A 20,814-nucleotide genomic window follows, 5' to 3' on the forward strand; every position below is an offset into this window, starting at 1 on the left:
TTGGAAGATTTTTTGCTTTGAGTGGCTAATGAAAGTCCCAATTTTCAACTTGGTTGGACTTAGTGTTTGTCGGTTGTCACGTGAGGTGAACCGCGTGAGCTTGGAAACTTAAGATTTGTAGATATGAGTCCACATTCCTGTGATTTGATTAATATTTTTTTCTTTTTCTTTGTTTACCTCTGTTTTCAATACAGTCCATGTATTTGCACGTCAAATGATTTTCGGATAAGGAACCTACCTCATGACTTAGTCGTTAATTTAATTAATACATGGATATAAGAAACTCTTAAAAGATAAGTATTTTTAAATTTTAAAATTTAAGATTTAAGATTTCATCAGAAAAATTAAAAGTTTGAATTATTTATATTTTTAATTTTACGTTTGTTTTCTCACATTTTTTTCTTCTCAAAATGTTTCTAGAGGATAGAAACGTTTGACTTATTTGACAATTATTATTCTTTGATTGATATTTACTAACGCTTTTTAACGTTGAACTTCTTCATTGATACTCTTCACAGTTATTTTCTAGTCGTTGACCTCAATAAATTTTTTTAATTCTTAACAGTAATGTTATATTTTAATAGTATGTTAGGACTTTATTATGTTGATTAATGAAACTGTCGTTCAACATTAAGTGAAATTATTTTTAATAAATTTAATGACATAAATTGAAGAGTTGATAAAATAAAACTCAATCAACCATATTGCAAAAATAACTCCCAATAATATAAGTGATTTGAAAAATATTTTATCAATAATCAAAACAAATTTTGAAAAAATGAATAAATAAATAATATCAATAAGTGTTAACTCAAAAATCATTAATATTTTCTGATGTGGAAGATCGCAATCATCGAGTATATTAACATAAAATAAAATTCTACCAAATCAATCACATATAGACTACTTTCAGTGTTTGACTCCAAGTACACTCACATTCTAAAAAAAAAAGTAACACAAACCTCACATTATTCTACTACATGTAAGGTAGTTAAATCGAGATTTAAATCGTAAAAGCATGAGATCCTACGATTTACATAGTATATATGAGTCAAATCTCACGCATAATCATAATACAGATAATATAGTAGGATCAGTAGGATCATCAAACAAAATTGTAAAATCGTGTAAATCGTCATTTTTTGTTTGAATTTTCTGTTGCACTACGTGTTCCTATTGTTTGATGAGTAATTAAACATTTACATTTTTATGTGTTATCGGTCACACAATCACATTTCACCTAATTAAATTAAATATTAATACAAATATATTTTATTTCTTAATAAAAATAAATACAATTAAAATTTCTCAATTTTGGAGCCACAATTTTGTATATACTCAAAGCATAATAATGTTTAGTATTTATTAATTATAACATTAGTATTTATTACTTCTTGTATTTATTAATTATAACGTTAGTATTTATTACTTCTTGTATTTATTAATTATAATGTTACTATTTATTATTTATTGTATAAAGACATTTATATTAATGTTATTTATGAAGATTGATGACAAATTGCTTTTTTGATTTATTTTTCCTCTATTGTTTTATTTTAATTACTTTTCTATTTCTAAATTTTATCACATTAATTATTTTCATACATCATACATGTTATTTAACATTTCAACAAATAAAATTAGATTAATTTCTACTCCTTATCAAATCGAATAATTATTTATCTCTCTCTCTCTCTCTCTCTCTCTCTATATATATATATATATATATATATATATATATATATATATCACGATTTACGATTATATGAATCATTTACAATCCTACTCATAATCTCGATCTTAGTTATACCTTGACCTCAAGAGTATAAAAAAGTCAAATACAAACTTAAAGAGTGTTTGACTGGGACAAAAAATACCATAAACTTAACGTCATTGAAATTAATTTATCTTAGACGATGTAGAACCTTCCAAGATATATTATTTTCAACAGTCAACAATAAGTTACCCGTGCTAACTAAGTTTCAACCACACACTACTTGTAGAGCTGTGAATTTGGTCCGGCCCATAGGGCAAAAAACCCTTAAAAGCCCACTTAGGTGAAGAATATGTGGGAGAAAAAGAAGACATGTTTACAAAAACACGTTCACCGAAGGAGAAAGGTGAGGAATTGTTTTAAATGTGAAGAATATTCACGGCATAGAAGAATTTTGGATTAAATATATTTTTTGTCCTTCAACTTTTAGTGTAAATTGAAATTAATCTTTCTTGGAAACCTTGAACCAATTTAGTCCCTCAACTCTGTAAATGCATGTATTTAATCCTTTTAACGAAATTTTATTGAGTTTATTTGATATTCAAACACATTTTATTATAGTATTTTAGTTTGTTTACACCGTTTGACAAATGTTAGCTTCAATGTTAACTGAGAAACACATTTAAAACGTCAAATAAAATTTTAAAAAATAAACTAAATTGGCTGAAGGTTTTGAAGAGGGACTAATTCCAATTTGTACTCAAAGTTGAAAGACCAAAAACACATTTAACCAAAAAAAAATTGAACTAGAAGAAGATGTGATCTAAAACGTGTTCACCCAAGGGGCTAACTAGGTCCTAAACTTTCCCAACCCACTATTTGGGAGGCTTTGGGCCTAGGGACTTTGGAAAAGCCCCCTAATGCGTGGGTAAAAAAATGGGGCCTAGCTCCATAGGGGCTAGGGCTACTAAAAAAAAGTTAACAACTCTAATTCCTTATAAACTTAATAAAAACAATTAAATATATAAATTTTTTTAACATTTAAAGAAAATATGTTAAATAAATTTCTCTTTATCCTTATCAAGAGAACATACAGAACATAAATTCGGTCTTCTAGCATGTATTTGTTTATAGGACAATGATACTATGATTCTCATTTTTTTGTCTCTCATCTTTTACTCCGTGATATAGTTTAGAGTAGATTATTGGTTAATTTACCAATATCTTTCCTTTGAAAAAAAGTTGACAACTCTAATTCCTTATAAACTTAATAAAAACAATTAAATATATAAAACATTTTAACATTTAAAGAAAATATGTTAAATGAATTTCTCTTTATCCTTATCAAGAGAACAAACAGAACATAAATTCAGTCTAGCATGTATTTGTTTATAGGACAATGAAAATATGACTCATTTTTTGTCTCTCATCTTTTACTCCTGATGTGGTTTAATGTAAATCATTGATTAATTTACCACTATCTTTCATTTAAAAAAATTAATGACCTACACTAAATCATGTTAAGAAATAAAGGATTGGAATAAAAAATGGAAATCATAGCATAATTTTTATTCTTTATAACAAAAACGTATTATGCATAAGTTTCATAAAACAAACGTTTTTTTCCTGGATGAATAGAAGCAAACCAAATTAACTTCCTCGAATATTTTGGAAGAGTAACAAAATTATATATAAATTGCATCATTATTTATCTAATAAAATAAATAATCAGTAACTTTTATATTTATTACATTTTAAAATATTAAAATCGGTATATTTGAAGTCATCATAAATCTATCGGAAAATTCAAATTAGTTAAACTTCAAGATATTATTAGACTTTTCCATGAAGTGTTTTAGATTTTTTTGGACTTAAAATTTTGAAAATAAATATGGTGTCCATGCATGTTAGCAAAATTATATTCTAATATCCTTATCCTTCATCTTGTCTCTTGATCCATTATTAGCATATCAATGACTCGTATTTTACCATTAGTTATTATGACATCGCTTTTAGTCAATTCATCTATATTCGTGTCAAAACACATTTCCAATATTTTCCATAATTTTCATTAAGTACTTAGGTTGACATTCTTCCATTAACACGAACTCACACAAACTTAATGCTTTTTATTACGTCCCAACATTAGAGTTTTATTGTATACTTTTTTGTTTACGTTGGAAAATCTCCATTTTTTTTAGCATTCTAAGAAAACTTCACCGTCTCTCAAAGCTCATTAGAAGCAAAATATCAGGTCCTCACTTCCACTACTTAACTTTAATGACCTAACTACTTTCTTAAAAAATTGTGCTTTTAGTTTAATCACCTCAATTGTTATTCATAAGAAAATTAATTCTAATTTACTCAAACTTTTTTTTTTATTTCTCTAATTTATCAACCTTTTCATAAAAGCTAGAAATGATTAACATGTAAACCATCTTGAAAGGGATTAACATAAATATATTACAACTATATTATGTTAGTAAATGAAAAGAATTATACAGATTAATTTTTATTATGTTATATTTCTTAGTTTTATTACAATTTATATTTAAACCATATGAAGCAAGCAACTAGCGATGTCTTTCATTGGATGTTTTGGTTTTTTTATTATTATAATTTAAAAATATTTTTATTTTGTCTGTAATTGATTATAAACTTTGAAACAATATTCATATCCACACATTTGGATGAAGATGCTGAATAGTTCAAAAAGACAAAACATCTGATATTATGTCAATGTCTATGGCCAAATGAAAGGGAGAGGAACCTTCCTTGAACAGCACCATATATAACAGTGAGGAGTGTTCAAATCTAGAAAACTACATTTCATTTAATTTTTAACTCAAATATTATCTTACTTTTTTGTCAAAGCTATGTTAATTATTATTGACATATGTTTGTTAATGCCGTGTGCAGGTATAGTTATAACGTTGTCGTAAAAAACAATAATTTTCTCTGTTTGTACTTTAAGTTCAATGTTCTTTTAACACAATTTAATAATAATACATCATTTTTTCCAAACTTTATTTCAAAATTTAAGTTTATTTTTTTATCAAAATAACTTCATTTTTTAAAGTATATTAACTTCCCAGAAAAATTTTAACAAAAAAGGACTTCGTTTGAAAGTAAAAAATCAATCGATTTAATTTTCTTTTCATGTTACTAAAACTGCAATTATTGTGTCACGGGTATACTACTTACAATAATAATGATTGATTTTTTTCATAATAGTAATAATATAATAATGGCACAACCATAAACGTAAAAATCACCCAGCAAGCATATATTTGGTGACTTATTAATTAAGCAAAAATAAACATGATATTATTGTCTACAAATAGCACCGAACATAAAAGTATTTGGAAGAGAAAAGAATACAGTGGCAAATCGGGAAAATATTCTCTTATATTGATTTTGTTTTCCATAATTATATTATGTGAAGATTGTTTATTAGGATAGATACAATTTTCATGTGATATGATCACGTGAAAAAATAACTTGAGAAAATCCATTTCCTAAACAAAACATATTAACTTAATTGTTTTTCTACTAGTAGAAATGAAGTTCTAGAGTGATATACACATAACACATGAATACTTTTTAAATCTATTTAAATCATACTATTTATTTTTATATAATAAAATATGACATGTTTAATAAAGTTAAATAATAATTCGTTCATATAATATATTGTATTTTAAAAAAATTGTAACCAATCTGTCTAGAAGCTATTATGATACACGTTGACATGGTCTTGAAGGTTACATTACATTAAATCTGGCGTTGAATAGTTGAGGAAGCGTGACATATTAGGATAGTAAAGGATACATAATTAGTATGATGAATATAATGAAAACAAAATTTAATACCTATTACCGTTCCTTACTTTCCGAGTCAGAGAAAAGATGAATAGTTCGAATTTTTGAACTTATATTTCATGCTTCAAAAACGATACTTTAACACACTAATAAAAATACTATGGTGCAACTATTTTAATAATATATGTTAGTATTTTAAATTAAATTACCCTGTTTTTTTTTACTCTAAAAAGAATAATATTTATTGAATTTCTAACAAGTGTCAATGTCCTTCTCACTTGTTAGGTTTTACATAAAAAGTTTTATAAGAAAGATATAATATTAATGAAACCTGAGTTCAATCACATAAGACGTTGACAACACTCTTATTTCAAAATTTTAAAACAATGATAGTTGATCCATCGTGACTTTTGGAAAGGACTTGTAAAACTCAATGACATATATATGATACACGTGTATCAGATTTCACAGCTGACTCACAAGTCCACGGTACAAGTTTAAGTGTTTCTTTAGGACTATTTTTCATTCTTTGTAAAGATCAAATGCATGTTCACTCAATATGTAAAAGAAGTTTGAAGGGTATTAATCATTCTCTGTCATGTGGTACACGTATTTATGTACATATTTTTGTATCAGAAATTGAATAAACAATATATGAAGATGAAGGTATTTTGATTTGAAGGGACAAAAGAATGAGACAAAAGAATGGCCAAAAATCACGGTCGTGTGCTTGTGGGTGACTAAGCAAAACAACGGCACCAATTTGTATTGACTAACCAATCTATGAATAGTTTCACAAACTTGTATTTAGGTTAAAAATCTTTGAACACATACACTTGACTTTAGATTTTGCCGTATATGGTTGGTGCTTCTTAGACAAAGGTTGAAAGGTAAATGAACATTATTAAACACTTGAGTTAGTACTTCTTAGTCCTTCTTCTATGTGTTGTCTCATGCCAGCTGGTGCTTCCAAGAACTGCTTCCTCATGTGTTCTTAACTATTTACAAACCAATTAATCAAGAACCCGGAATTCTTAACTGTTTTAATTTCATGGCTATGGTTATATCGGACAAGCTTAAGTAGCTTGATTAATTTCTAATATAGTGTTCTTAGAAGTTATTGGAAGTATTGTTGCTTCTTCTATATATAGATTATGTAGTTTTCCATCAAGTTTAATTAATACAATCAAAATATCATGTAGTTAATTAATACTAACAGGAAAGTTCATCACAATGATGTATGCTTATCCTTTCCACTTTATGAATGAGGTATTTATTTACACTTTTGGAAGTAGTCATTTTTCATTGTCTGTCATAAGAGGTGCATGTTATTTGACAATTTACATCAATATAAATTTTAAAAACACAATTTTTCATTAATTTAAATATCGAGATTCTAATTCATTAATTTAAATTTGAAAATTTTAAACATCAAAGTGCAGTAGGATCAATCAAAGGACAGAAAATTAATCGATTTATCAATAATTTGACTCTCAAATAATAAATATCCAAATATTAAAAAAAAATGCTTTTACACAAATAATCAAGTAATAAAATAACATTACAGTAATTAAAAGCAATCTATATATAAAAAATAATAAAGGAAAAAGATGTAAGTCCTATTTATACTAATAAATTATTTAGTGTTAGACTTCCCAAATCTAAACTTAAGTCAATCCTAATTTTTTTTTATTCTCTAAAAGAACATATGACTAGAAATATTGATTGATTAATAACAGTAACTTATTGATTGAATGCTACGTATAGACAGAATTTCTTTTACAATTATATATGACCTTTTAAAGAGATCTGATTAAATTAAATGTTTAAATTGCTAATCACCCTAAAATTTTAATAATTTATTTGCTCAAAAATTCGTGATTAAAAATAGACTTATATAACTTTCTTACCCCTTGTAAAATTACGTTTAGATATCATTCTTCATATTTTTTTCAACTTTTATAAAATTTTTTGATTCTTATTATTTTAATGATATATATATATATATATATATATATATATATATATATATATATATATATATATATATATATATATATATATATATATATATATATATATATATATATATATATATATATATCAAAGTGATGATATATCTCCTAAGTATTATGTTAGCTATTAAGAAAGTCTGGCACATGTAATTTTTCATTTACTTTTAGAATCCAATAAAATTTTAATGATCCTTAAGAAAAATAATTTATTTTCAGTAAGATAACCTTTGTACTTTTTAAAAAATAATGTTTGTTTAAAGAATTAATTAATGTATAGTAAAAACAATGCTATTTTCTTTACACAAGATTTCTTCATGCATTATTTCTTTTAATTCCGTTTTCATAATGAAATCCACAGAGAAATAAGATCAAAAGATATAAGACCTTTTTTTTTCTGAATTCTTCGTCTTAGTTGTCTTGACAAATAAAAGAATGCTGAAAAAAAACTCCAAACCCTAATTGAAAGAACTAAACATTATCTACTTCAGTGTTAAACAAAGTAATTTTAGTGTTAAACAAAGTAATTTTAGTGTTAAACAAAGTAATTTTAGATATACATATTACTTACATACTAATATGATCAAATTAACATACAAGTTATGACTTGAAATAAAAAAATATCAACAAAACTCAAAACAAAACTAAAATTTTATGGAGGACAAAATATTATTGCCGAACAAAATCAAAATGTAAAAAAATAAAATAAAACTGAGGACCAAATTTTTTTCAAGAAAATATACATCAATCCTATCCAATCCATAGCGTATTACTCAACCTGAACAAGTTACTTAACCTGTCTTTACTTAACAGATGTTAGGAAACATTAGAAAACGGAAGAAAAGTTGAAAAAAGAAAAGAAAAAGCCTTAATCAACTTGATGTTTATCGAGATCCAATCCAGTATCTTTCTTGCATATAACTCCTAAAATGGGGCACAGGGCTCTGTTTCAGCTACTCCGGGTTGAACCTGTCAGAATGATAAATCATCAATTTCACAAGTTTTAGCTGGGGAATTCATTTGAATTAACATTAACCTTTTAACAGGGTACAAGTAATACCTTAAGGGGCTCCACCAGATAAAAGTAACATCCTAAACTTTTACAATGTCCTAATTGCTTTTGAATTCAAACATTATATCATTTGCTGTTCGCTACGTGTTTAATAAGAGTGCATGAACCACAGTCACTATATGGAATCAAACGACAGATACTAAATAAAAAGATAAGTATATAAAAAATAATAATAATAATAACAATCTTATTTCAATCTGTTATAGACCCATTCTCAAATTTTAAGCAAAGAAAATAAAATCATAAAAGCACTGTTGTAAATTAACTTTAAAAAGACTGCCCAAATATAACACTATACTTCTAAAGCCCAGGAGCGTAACAGGATTTCCCAGGCAAACTCTAAGTAACCACATTGAAGCGTCTAACCCAATTTTGAATTAGATCCTTTTAGAGATGACAAATAACTACATGTTCATGAAAATTGTCTGAATTTATCCATATTTTAATAGAAAATGTGTACTAACATTCAATTCTTGATAATACCATGTTTTCTTTATTGAGATTTTTATCTTTCATAAAAAAATTATTCAATTTATATTACGAAGACACAGATGAGTACTAAGTTTTACTTTGAAAACCAGGACAAGTTTAGTCAAATTTGTACATTTCCCCCATTCTCCATCCCTAAATTTTGTTGGTTACAGTTTCTAAATGGGTTGATTTGGTCACCTAACCATACATGCAAGCAAAATCATCTTCACATCAACTCACCGTATGCTATTATAGCACTAACTAACTGATGCCATGCGGACACAAATTAACTAAGGGATAATTTTCCAATATCACTTTGGTCACCTCTCTGGTCCAATCGGGCAAAATTGATTCTCCCAATCTCACACCATTTGCTATGCCGACACAAATTAACGGAGATGACGGATAGCTGGTCAAAATTGGGAGCCAATCAGATGTAAGGGTCCAATAACTTTCTAACTCTAGAAACGAAGTTGAAAAGCGGGCAAAGTATAGAAGGCAATAGATTAAATAAGTAAAGCATTACTAATCTTTTGATGATTGGACAGATACGAATTAAATTAACAAAAACTAAAATAATTTTCCAATATCACTTTTTGCAGCACTTACCCTTCCTTTGGCTGTGATATTTCTCTATACTTCCATACCAAGTCCACTGCATGCCTAGTGCAACAATCCGTAGGATTCCAGCAGCAACCACCTCAACAAAGGCCATTAAGAAGGACCTCTGAGGGGATAAACCTGCAGTTGCTAGGGATAGCGCAATTCCCTCCAAATTGCAAGAAACGATAAAGCTGCCACTTTTTATACCATCCAAAGCTTTCTGAGCCACTTCTTCAGCTTTCATAGAACCAGATGAGGCTGCAATGATTTTGGTGAGCTCCGGTTTTCTCCTGTTTTCTGTAAAAGTAACCTTTCAGATTATACTTCACTTTGATTACAGGATACAAAGACTTCAAAAGAGATGCTACAAACAGACATTTAATAAACTGAAAGCAACAATCCTATTTTTATACTCATGAACTCTAAGTGGATATTTAGTAATCATGGATTTAAACTTATTATCTTAAGCAATAATTATTCATTCTTTAATCTCTATAAGTTTGTAATAGGATTGATACAATAGCATCCCCCATGACATCAGTCAAATGTATGGATTTAGATCACGTAAAGAAATAAGAGATATTCAGATAATAAGGGAGCTGGAATTATTAAATCCGCAATTGATGCAGAATTCTGTGTAACAAACTTAAGGCCCAATTGATTTTCTTTACATTGTTCAGTTTTAAAAGTTATTTTCTTAAACGATTGCACACTACTCTACAATCAACTTCTCATCCAAAATCTGTTATGTTACGAAATTGTTTTAAAAAAGTGCTTAAAAACTAAATACAGAAAGAAATGCAAGATTTGCCATCTTTTCTTTTCATTTTGTTCATCTTCCTCAATTTCACAGTATGCTCCGTGCCTTGCAACACTCGCCACCAGGTATTTGAGCAACTTGCCTAGTTACATTTTGAAAACTTTTGGAAATGGAAATCAAGCACACCCTAAGTAATTTCAAGGAGTCACAGCAAGTACACGACTTCCACGGTGAGCTTTACACAAACTGAGGTTATTTACAATGAAAAATGAAGTAGAAACTAGAAAAAGTAAGAGGTGTCAAGAAATAAACTCAAACATCCAATTCAATACCTACCTTCAGCTAATCCTGGAGTATCTGTATCCGGAGGAAAAATCAGAGAAACATGAATATTATCAGCTATAACCTCTTGTTGCAATGCTTCTGCTAAACCACGGAGACCAAATTTACTCGCTGAGTAAGCAACGTAACCATAAATGCCCACCTAAACATAAACACAAATTCCACATCAGTATAAATAAAATAAAGTTTAATTACTTATTAGTCGATACACCTGTTAAATTTTTTTGTTTTAGCAGCGGCTATGTTTGGTTTTCAGTTGGGAATGTTTCAAACTGAGTTTAGAAAGTAAAAGTTGTAACATGTTGATTATTCTGATAAGCACATTTGCACATTAAAATTGTCTTAGTCTTAAGAAGTAAGACCAGAATTGCTTTTGCAAACATTAATCAAAACATGCACTTAGTCCCTGCACCTAGAAACTACTCATTTCAGTATTTGTTCATACACTGCTTAACTCGCTTTAGTTCCAACAGATAATTTTTTTATTAGTTTAATCTGGACAATTTTTAGTGTCAGCAAAGCCTAAGTCGAATTAAACGGAGTATACACTAGGACTATAATTATTAGTTCATAGTTATACAAACTAAAACCTATAAAATGCAAATATATACAACCAAATAAGTAATTCACACGTATAAACCCAGCAATAGTAATTCACAAGATAGATTATCAGATCATAAATAACAGAGGGCGCAAAGAGGTGCAGGTTTACCTGACCGGCCTGTGAGGAAACAAGAGCAATGGAAGCGGGCAGCGGGTCCTTCCGGTTTTTCATTGCCGGCAGCGCGGCCTTGATGAGATTCAATGTTCCCATGAGATTGACGTCCATGGTGAACTTTACCTCACTCAGTTCCATCTTCTCCAGTTCCAGCGCTACGAACACGCCGTGGTTCAGCAGCAACACGTCGATTGGCCCGGCCTCGTCCACCGCGCGCTTCACCGCCTCGAAGTCCCGTACGTCTGCCGAGAACACCGCCACCTCGATCCCCGTCGCCAGCCGGATCGCATTTCGCGCCTCCTCCAGCTTCCCCGGCGACCGCGCCAAGATCGACACACGCGCGCCCTCCGCCGCCGCGCGGTGTGCCAGAGCCAGCCCGATGCCGCTGGATCCGCCCGTGATAAACACGTGCCGATTCTTGATAGGGATCTTCACCGATCGCGGTTTAACCAGGAAATAGAGCACGACCAGAAGAAGCAGAGGAAGAAGAAAGAAAAGAAAGAAGTATGCGTCCGCCATTGATAATGCGCCTTCGAAACTATCCCCACTCAGAGAAAAAGTCTATGCGACTTTGAAAATTGTATACCATTTTTATTTTATTTAAGTACTGAGAGTATGTGCTTTCATCAAATAAGATTGTTTTATTTTGTTCTATAAGAATCATATATATCGAAGATGGAAGGAAAATTAGAAAGTAATCAAATATTTTATTGTTTATATATTAACTAATGTTAGAAAATAAATTTTTCTTAGTTCTATACCTTTAATATATTTATTAGTATAGATACTTGTTTATTTCATTTTAAGAATTGGAAGTTGTATATTTACACAATATATTGTTTCTAAAACAATTCTTTTTGAAAACAATACAATTAACAAACGATAGTCACTTTATTTGTCAAGGTTGCCTCGTTTTTTAGAAGTTGTATGCTGCCATGATTTTTTTCTATTTTTTAATATTTTAAAGAATACATTTAAAAATATACTAATATAGACTAAATGAATTAAATTAAACAAAAAAAATAAATTTGATTTATATACCTTTGTAATGCAAAATATTCAAAGAATCTATACAAAACAAAAAAAGAAATGCTATATGTAGTATATGCTTGACATGTGTATTGCTAGTTTTGTCTATGAAAAGTTTGATGTTTCATGAACAATGCGTAGAGTAGCTCATTCCAAGCATCTGGTACGCCAGGGAGACACCAGTGGCTACAGTCTTGGCGATGGAGAGGTGTTGGGCCTGCATTCGGGCCCATATAGTATATGGATGAATGGCCATCTTTTCTCTGGGCCGTCATCTCAGTTACATTCAATATCTTGAACTTCAAAACTTCATTGCTCTTTGTGTGTGCTAATAGCACAGAATTGGCTATTTTGAATTGTGACCAGTTATCCTTAGGCACCAACGAGGATCCAAGCTCTGGCAGTGTTTCCAAATCACAGCTTCCACCTTTTCTCCAATCACCACCTCTGCATCATACATATTAGTTTCCATGAACTTAAGCATATTCAGATATTCTAAACCAATTTACATACCTGAAATGCACAGGGGCGTAAGTGCGAACGAAAACTTGAGTCTTCCTAGCATTTACTGAATTTTGTATCCAGTTCAACACTGTTTCAATGGACTTCTTATATGCTTCTTCTACCTTCATTTCCAACTTCACTTCCACACCTTCTTGGAAATAACAGCCCCTGGAGTAATTACAGAAAAAAAAAGAATCAATCATGTTTTTTCTTCGGATGAATGTCAAAGCCAGGTTGGAAATGAGTTACCCTTTTATGGTTTTCTCATAATTCCACCAGTGCCCTGTGTTAAGAACCAAAACATCTGCATCTCTCCATTTCAAAGAGTACCAATCCATCTGATCCAACTTCAGTGTTGTCCTAATCTTTTCATTGGTTTTAGGAGGAGGCCGGCTATGCAATACAAGAAATGGAGATCTGTAGTATTCCACTGTACAGTTATAATCCTTGAATCTGAACACCAAAAACCCCTTGTGCTTTGTAATTGGACTGCCATTTACTTCGTAGATTGAATCCTTGTTAGAAACTCCAGCAGAGAGCATGCATAATAGTGACTCCCATTGGTTTCTCCCAATTGAGTCCCCAGCAAACACCAGGCGCTTGTTTCGCAGTTTTTCTAACATCTTTGTTGCGTTAAATCTGTGTTTATTAATGAGAAGTCCAATGTTCTTAGTTCAGAGAAACAATGTTACAACCTAAGATAAATGAAAAGGCCATGCAACTAATATAGGAAGGATCGAAGGGGGGTTGCTGTTGAATCCAAAAGAAAGACGAGCCATAGTGTTCACCTAACCTGATCATATTGTTATATAAAATGTGGTTATTGACTTCAAGATAATATATTTATATTTTTTTTAACAAATATTTATGGAAATATCTCTACCTTATAAAACAATACAAGGAAAAATTCGTTGCTACCCAATAGTTGCGTCACTCTCAAAAGACGCGGATAAGAATAGCGTAATACTAAGTCAGAATAGAGTGTCTCTAGATTAGTCTTACACCACTAGCTAAGTCTAACATTATTAAAATTGGAAAAGTCACACATTATCTTTTGTTGTTTTTTTTTTTTTTTGAAAAAAAAAGAAAAATATTATTCTGAGTTTCAAATACTGAAAACTGGACATTGACTGCATGAATGGAAATGGAGCTAACATTTCTCAGTAGCAAAAAGGGTACTCGAAACAATGAATAACGGAGGGTCTGTTGTACTTCGTGATTTTATTTTATTTTTTATCGTTTTTCAAGGCAAAAATGGGAAATATAAGGACAAAAAGGAGCAGCATAAGTGTACCTGGGCAAGTTGCAAGCTTTGGGTTGCCACCTCCACTTTGTGTAAAACGAATCAGGTCTTCCATTTTCCGAACACCGAAATCCCTGATCAAGGAAGCTACAATCTTTTGATTCATAGAAAGGGTAACTTTCATCCCAAACCCAGTTACCCTCAAACAAATCACACTCACCACCCTTTTCTCCAAGAAACTCAACTCTATGCACACGTTCCTCAACGGAACCCCTTTTCTGGTGCCACCAACTAACCCTCTCAGATTGACCCGAGAACCCCAACCTTCCAGCGACTTCCTTATAATCCAAGTAGAAGAAGCTGCATATAATAAAGGCAGATACCAGAGAAAACCCGGCAACACTAACCGAAGGTTCAAACAACCTTAAACGTTTCACCCTCCTTAAAGTTTCTAACACCGGCATGGCTTCAACGTATTGCTCTGGGGTCCTCTTAGAAGACATCAAATTGAGTATAGACAGAGGAAAATCAAATTCCGCAATTCTAGAATTTGTGAGAGTGGTGTTCCTGTAATAACGGTTGAACTTGTGAAGAGTGATGAGAAAAGACAAGAAAGATGACAACTTTGTAAACTCAGAAGGGTGGCATGCAAGGAATGTTCATTGGCCCCTTCGCTAAACCTTACTTGATGGGTGAGTTGAAGAAATATGGCGCGTATGCAAAGCCAAAAGAGAAAATAAATATTTATGGTTGATCAAGAAGAAAAAAAGCTACAGCATGGCTTCATATTAAAAAGTACTCTCCAATCACAATTTGACTAAAGAGTTTATCACCTTTGTTAACTATATTTATTTATGGGTCAGTTTTGAATATCATTCATTATTTTTTACAATAATAGTAATAAAAATTTTCATTGTTCTGAGGATATTGTGTGTTTGAATTATTTTCTTTGTCTATTTGTGAGGATGAGTTTCCAAATGGCAAAATCGGATATTTTATTTAAATTAAAAACTGGAAAAAATATGAGTCTAATGTTTGGAAGAACATGGAGGAAATGAGCAATGAGGATGATTTGTTTTCAAATGGCAAAATAGGAAATTTAATTTAAATTAAAAACGGAAAAAAATACGAGTCTAATATTTGGAAGAACATGGAGGAAGTGAGCAACGGTTACAGAGACGTGCACCGCGTTGTTGGAAGAGAGTGGGGGAATTGGACTTTGGATTGGAACGTGGTTTCATGCGCGGAAGCGTGGAGCGTGGGTCAATGGCTTCATTTTATATATGAACCGGACACCGCCACGCCGGTTTACTTTAAGGATGCAAGTTATTGACGTTAATACAAAATATTAATAATTTTATTTTGTAACCATTATAAATAGTCGTTTATTTTGGTTTTAATAAATATATGATATAAATATATAAAACATGGTTCATTAATGGCTTTTAATCACTTAAATATATGCGATGAATAATTTATATTTTAATGTTTAAGTTGATTTACTTACTTCCTCTTGTTCATTTTGTGTGGTTTAAGCTTTTTATTTTATCAATAATTATAATTTTATTTTAATATTATTTTAAATAAATACTCACGCTAATCTTAATTCTTTGATTGTTAACCATGTATCAATTCGGAGAAATTAGGAGAAAGAGAATGTTATTCGATGAATAATTGTTGATGTTTGCAAGGTACAAAATAATTGGGAGAGCAACCTTAGGATATATTGTATTCAGAAAAAGTATGTACTATGAAGACAATAACTGTCCGTAAGAAGAGAACAATCCCGAGAAATGAAATATATGAGAGTGGAAGGCTGATTTAGTGAAGTTTTTAGCGCGAATGATAACCTAAGACGGATCATGCAGGTCGGCTTTACTCGGAAGAAAAAATGTAGGATAGGTTGAGTATTTTAGTTTGTTGGTCTATTTAGATTTATCTCGCATAATTCACAATAATTTGTACAGGTCAACGATAGGTTAACATGTATTGACTTAAATTTATAAAATTCAATAATACTAGTACCAACATAATTAGAACTATTAAAGTGGATTAAAATTTGTAGGTCAGTCCAATCCATCACAAGTTTGAATCAGATTAAGTTGAAATTCTTTTACAAATTTTAGTGCAGGGTAATTTTTGATGCGGTCAACCAAGAATCCGACTCACCCGAGTTGAATTCGTGGTAATCCGATTTGGCTCACCAACCCACCTTTGTTTGTATTTGGATTGGGTTAGACTGCTTTTTTTAGCCAACATATTGGGTTGGCAAATGCAAACCTAATATTTTTGTGGTTTTGGTTTGTATTTGGGATTGAACATTATTTTGGATTATATTGAAGTTTATTTAAATTTTAATCACAATTATAGATTAGTCTTTTTGGGACAGAAGAAAAAAATTTGTATTTTTTTTTAATTTAGTGACCCAGTGAGTCAATCCGTTTAACCCACCAATCTGTAGTGGGCTGAGCCAGGTTCAAAATTTTTTGATTTACTAATAAGTGAGGTGGATTCAGTTGGCTCAGTAAGTGGCAAACTAATGGTAGGTCGGGTAGCTCGTTTTGACAGCTTTAAATACAATAGGTTTTGTTTGTTTCTTTTAAGCAACTTTTCATTCACGTCTTTTCTCTAATCCATTTAAATATAGCTTGCTCGTCCGATTTTAAACTATCTAAAAGTAGTTCCCTCATTTAAATTTCTTTTCTTATTTCAGTCTAGTTAAAAGTCATTTCTATTTTCAATAAATTTAAACTTAAAACTTAAAAATTATTTTAAGAAATAGACTAATAGAAATTATTATTTATACTAATTTAATTAAAATAAATAAAATTATTAAAATTCTTATATAGATTGCGGGCTAACTTACAAATTCATGAACCAAACATTATGCATAATGGATCATAAAAATTAACTTGCATTTTTTATAAGGGACGGGCCAATCCGACCCCCTTCTTGCCTATCAAATGCGATGCGGGCTAAAGCAGAACGAAGATGTCTAGATTTACATCCTTAGCTTTCATGATCTCATCCCTCTCATTATCCTTCGCAAGGAAGGGTTATTTCCCTCTTTGTCTTAACATAAATGTTATCCTCAAATTCAGTTAGGTTAATGCATTCAACATGTGAAACTTCTACATTCCAAATTTGATATGTCCATTTAAATGTCGAATATAAAAACTTTTGTAGTCTCCTTGCAAGTTTGTTCATAAAGCTTTAAATGCTCTAGCCCGCAGTCACTTCTAACACTCCATAATCCATAACCTTTTTCCGTAGTCAACAAGTTCATAACACCACTATCATTCCGATAAATGCTTCCACTTCATCATATCATTAATTGCATGGGTTTGATTGATAACAGTTGGGACACATGTTCTGTTATGTGTCAGAAAAGGATAATTTAGGCTTATGAAATCAGGGAGGAAAATTTGACAAATTGATCCAATTTTGTGAATCAATCCGTTTAGGAATTCTCCAAGTGATTTAAACAGTAGACGTGCAATCTAATTTGTCATGCCAGTAACTTTGCTTGCCTGATGCAACGGTTAATTAAAGAGCTAAATATATATTCAAGGATAAAAGATAAACAATATGCCGTTTTCAGGACTAAATTGTGTACTAATTATATGGCAATAGTCTCAAAATGGATGACTAAAGGACAACAAAAATGCAGTTTGAAAAAAGGCCTAATAGCGCCTTAATAATTTCCAAATATTATTAGAAATTAATTTGCATCGCAAATATTCCAAATCAATTTCTGGAAATCATGGAGGAAAAATTCACACCATTGTTTTTTGAAAGGCAAAGAAATTATAATTAATCATGAAATTGATTGAAGCACAAGATGTTGAAATCAATCATCCAACCAGTAGAAAGCCATAGATTTGTTGCAGGGTCATCATTGTGAAAGGGGATTGTGAATTGAACCCGGCAAAACTATCCAAATTAGTAAACATTCCAAGCAGAAAGCCCGACAGCTATAACATCGAAAACAATCATACATTACTACTTCTCCTGCTCTTAATATTAAAAATACTGCAATCTAAAAATGTTAACAATAACAAGCACTCCTTACTTGTAGGCTTCACTGATATCCCCTCCATCATCATTTACTCAAATAGGCTTGATTCCTGGGCACACATTTGGATCCAATATCCAAACTGATATTGAATAGCAGAAACCAAACTTACTTTCATTTAACCATTTCCACGTTTGTAATTGTGCATCATAATTCACACTTATGTTAATTACTAATTTACTCAAAACTAACATCATTAGAGTTTACTAGTTAATCTATCACAATGGTACCCACAAATTGGGTGGTAATGCAATAAATTTTCAAGGTTTTTCAGACAAAATTGACACAAAATCATCATAAGAATATGCAATGTCTTAAATGATTATCATGCTCAGAGGTAAAGTCCTATTATGTTTATGTTTGAGAATAAATAAAATTAAAAAAAGTCTAATTCTCTATGTCTCTCTCCCTCTTTCTAAGCTTAAACTACCGAGTATCATCAAATTTAACCAAAGGATGAAGGGAAGGAAATGTATATTCATTTAGGTACAGAAGGAGATACTGATCCTATACTGATGAAGATGCACTCATAGATGGTTGACACCATTTATCAGTTTCTTCCATTAACTCTTGATTTGGCTATGCACAATATTATCATATATCAAACAAACTAAAAAAGTATATCCCACATTAATCTTACAGCACTAATCATATATTGTCATTCTTTCTTTGATATCATAACTTGTGCAGCACTTTGTTGGATCAATGCGTGCTGAAGTTGCAGAGGAAAAAAATATAAAATACTGGTGCAAACAATGCAGCCTGAATTTAACTGTAACCTGTGGCATACTTAGTTTGTGTTTTTGGGGTTTGATTACCTTCAATAATGTTTGGTCTATTCTTTGTGCTCACGAAGAATGTATGGACAAAGATTCCCTAGGAGTCTGATATAGAACACAGGCAAATAGCTGGTGCATGCATAGTCCCTAACTCCCTATCAAGTAACATCTTCTACAGGCTAAATTCAATCCATATCACTATCTAACATAAATAACAAGAAAAGAGGGGAAAAAAACACTGTTGTTGGGGTAATGAGAACAAATATTATTGCCAATTCCAAACACATATAACAATCCAAGATGATAATATCACATCACTAAACACAAACACGGCTCAAGCAAGATAGATGATGTTATATGAAGAAATAAAATTAGAGACATCAAGCTTAACAACACAAAACTAACTAGGTAATTAGTTACCATCACACAACTGGGACAACATAATTTGCCTCCTTTTCTCCTAATCCAAACAGAGTGTGGTTATGATGGGCGTTCTGGGAAAGCTGAAGACGATTCTGCCTGAGAAGCATCAGATTGGTAGAGTGCGTTCTGATTCTGAGCTTTCTCGAGATAAGGCTTGAAACCAATTTGTATGCTCAAGTAGCCGAATGCAAGCGTTCCCAGCACCACTATCCCAGACCTAATCGCGTTGCTCATCTTCATGTCTGACACTGGTTTTGGACCCATGTTTCTCCGAGTTTAATCAAGACACGACACAACACTCCTTCGATAGAAGGAAATAAATACCTATAGCGAAAACGGTGTCAATGACACTTCGTTTTTTTAAAATCTTCCAAATTGGGGATTTCCAAGTACAATTATCCTAACGCCAAACCTAGAAACCAAAAATTTGAAAAAAAGAAGAAATTTCTCACTGTTCTTGAATTCTCAGCTAAACTATGAACGCGGGCTGAATCTGAGACTGTGGATTTGAACTTTGAAGCCTCCTGGGTTTTTCTGTCTGGTATAAACATATGAATAAGATAATCTTTTTTATCAGATATGACATTCATGTGTTTCTCTGTTCTTTCCTTTCTATTTAATTAGAATAATAGAATATATTAACAAAGTTTTATTTTTTAGCTAAATTACTCTTAATATTTTTATTTAATTAGATCGATTTCATATTTTATCAATAAAAAATAAATTTTAAGTCTGGTCTCCTAGTGTTAATATTGTCCTTTTGGTCATTTTATTCTATAGGCGATAGTTAACAGTGAAATGTGGTCACTTTAGCTAAGGACCAACTAAATAATAACATTCATGAGTTTAAAAGATTAAGTAACTAAATATTTATTTCCCTTTTTAGCTTGTTTATGTTTTCTGAAACAGTTTGAATTTTTATTTATTTATCTGTATTTATAAAAAAAAAATGGCATAGGAGTTCTGTGATTTCAGTTGGATCAGTTGAAAAGTGTTTGGAGTTTGAGTTTTTGAGACATTACATGTAAAAGGTTTTGGAGGTCTGCATAATCTTCTTGTTTGGGTTGAGAATAGTCAGTCTAGTTTGTTCAACGTTCATGAAAAGGAAACATGCCATGAATTGTGGTTATCCTTTTTGGGTTGTGCAAATACTAGCATGCCGAAGTTCAGACACTTAATAGTTTGATTAATTATAATGTGCAAATCAGTGCCTTTTAGTGTGTATGCTTGTGATAATTCTCACAAAAA

General features: G+C 30.9%; 2 protein-coding genes across 3 annotated transcripts; both read right to left on the reverse strand.

Moving 5' to 3' along the window:
- Positions 1-8,192: 8,192 nt before the first annotated feature.
- On the reverse strand, positions 8,193-12,124 carry LOC114188999 (3-dehydrosphinganine reductase TSC10A). 2 transcript variants are annotated; one of them, XR_003605543.1, is made up of 5 exons: positions 11,508-12,124; positions 10,790-10,937; positions 9,700-9,990; positions 9,415-9,499; positions 8,193-8,516 (listed from the first exon to the last, which is right to left on the reverse strand). XR_003605543.1 is itself a non-coding variant. In XM_028077694.1 (4 exons), exons 1-4 carry the CDS (start codon positions 12,030-12,032, stop codon positions 8,497-8,499), a joined length of 984 nt encoding a protein of 327 aa, XP_027933495.1. In that variant the 5' UTR covers positions 12,033-12,121; the 3' UTR covers positions 8,198-8,496. The 2 variants fall into 2 exon arrangements, 1 of the variants encoding a protein (XP_027933495.1); XM_028077694.1 differs by lacking the exon at positions 9,415-9,499 and having other exon boundaries at positions 8,198-8,516; positions 11,508-12,121.
- Positions 12,125-12,558: 434 nt separating this feature from the next.
- Positions 12,559-15,128, reverse strand: LOC114187327 (protein trichome birefringence-like 11). Its single transcript, XM_028075546.1, has 4 exons — positions 14,341-15,128; positions 13,296-13,685; positions 13,056-13,214; positions 12,559-12,989 (listed from the first exon to the last, which is right to left on the reverse strand). The coding sequence occupies exons 1-4, from the start codon at positions 14,790-14,792 to the stop codon at positions 12,638-12,640; spliced, it is 1,353 nt and encodes a 450-aa protein (XP_027931347.1). The 5' UTR covers positions 14,793-15,128; the 3' UTR covers positions 12,559-12,637.
- Between the last annotated feature and the right edge of the window lie 5,686 nt (positions 15,129-20,814).

This window comes from Vigna unguiculata, chromosome 6, assembly GCF_004118075.2.
Source record: "Vigna unguiculata cultivar IT97K-499-35 chromosome 6, ASM411807v1, whole genome shotgun sequence".
Classification (NCBI taxonomy): Eukaryota; Viridiplantae; Streptophyta; class Magnoliopsida; order Fabales; family Fabaceae; genus Vigna; species Vigna unguiculata.

Coding starts and splice junctions, on each gene's coding strand:
- LOC114187327 (XM_028075546.1), bottom strand. CDS start 14,792: ATGTCTTCTAAGAGGACCCCAGAGCAATACGTTGAAGCCATGCCGGTG. Junction 13,215..13,295: donor TATGAGAAAACCATAAAAGG/GTAACTCATTTC, acceptor TAATTACTCCAG/GGGCTGTTATTTCCAAGAAG. Junction 12,990..13,055: donor TACGCCCCTGTGCATTTCAG/GTATGTAAATTG, acceptor TGTATGATGCAG/AGGTGGTGATTGGAGAAAAG.
- LOC114188999 (XM_028077694.1), bottom strand. CDS start 12,032: ATGGCGGACGCATACTTCTTTCTTTTCTTTCTTCTTCCTCTGCTTCTT. Junction 9,991..10,789: donor TACTCCAGGATTAGCTGAAG/GTAGGTATTGAA, acceptor TTACTTTTACAG/AAAACAGGAGAAAACCGGAG. Junction 8,517..9,699: donor ATATCACAGCCAAAGGAAGG/GTAAGTGCTGCA, acceptor TCATTCTGACAG/GTTCAACCCGGAGTAGCTGA.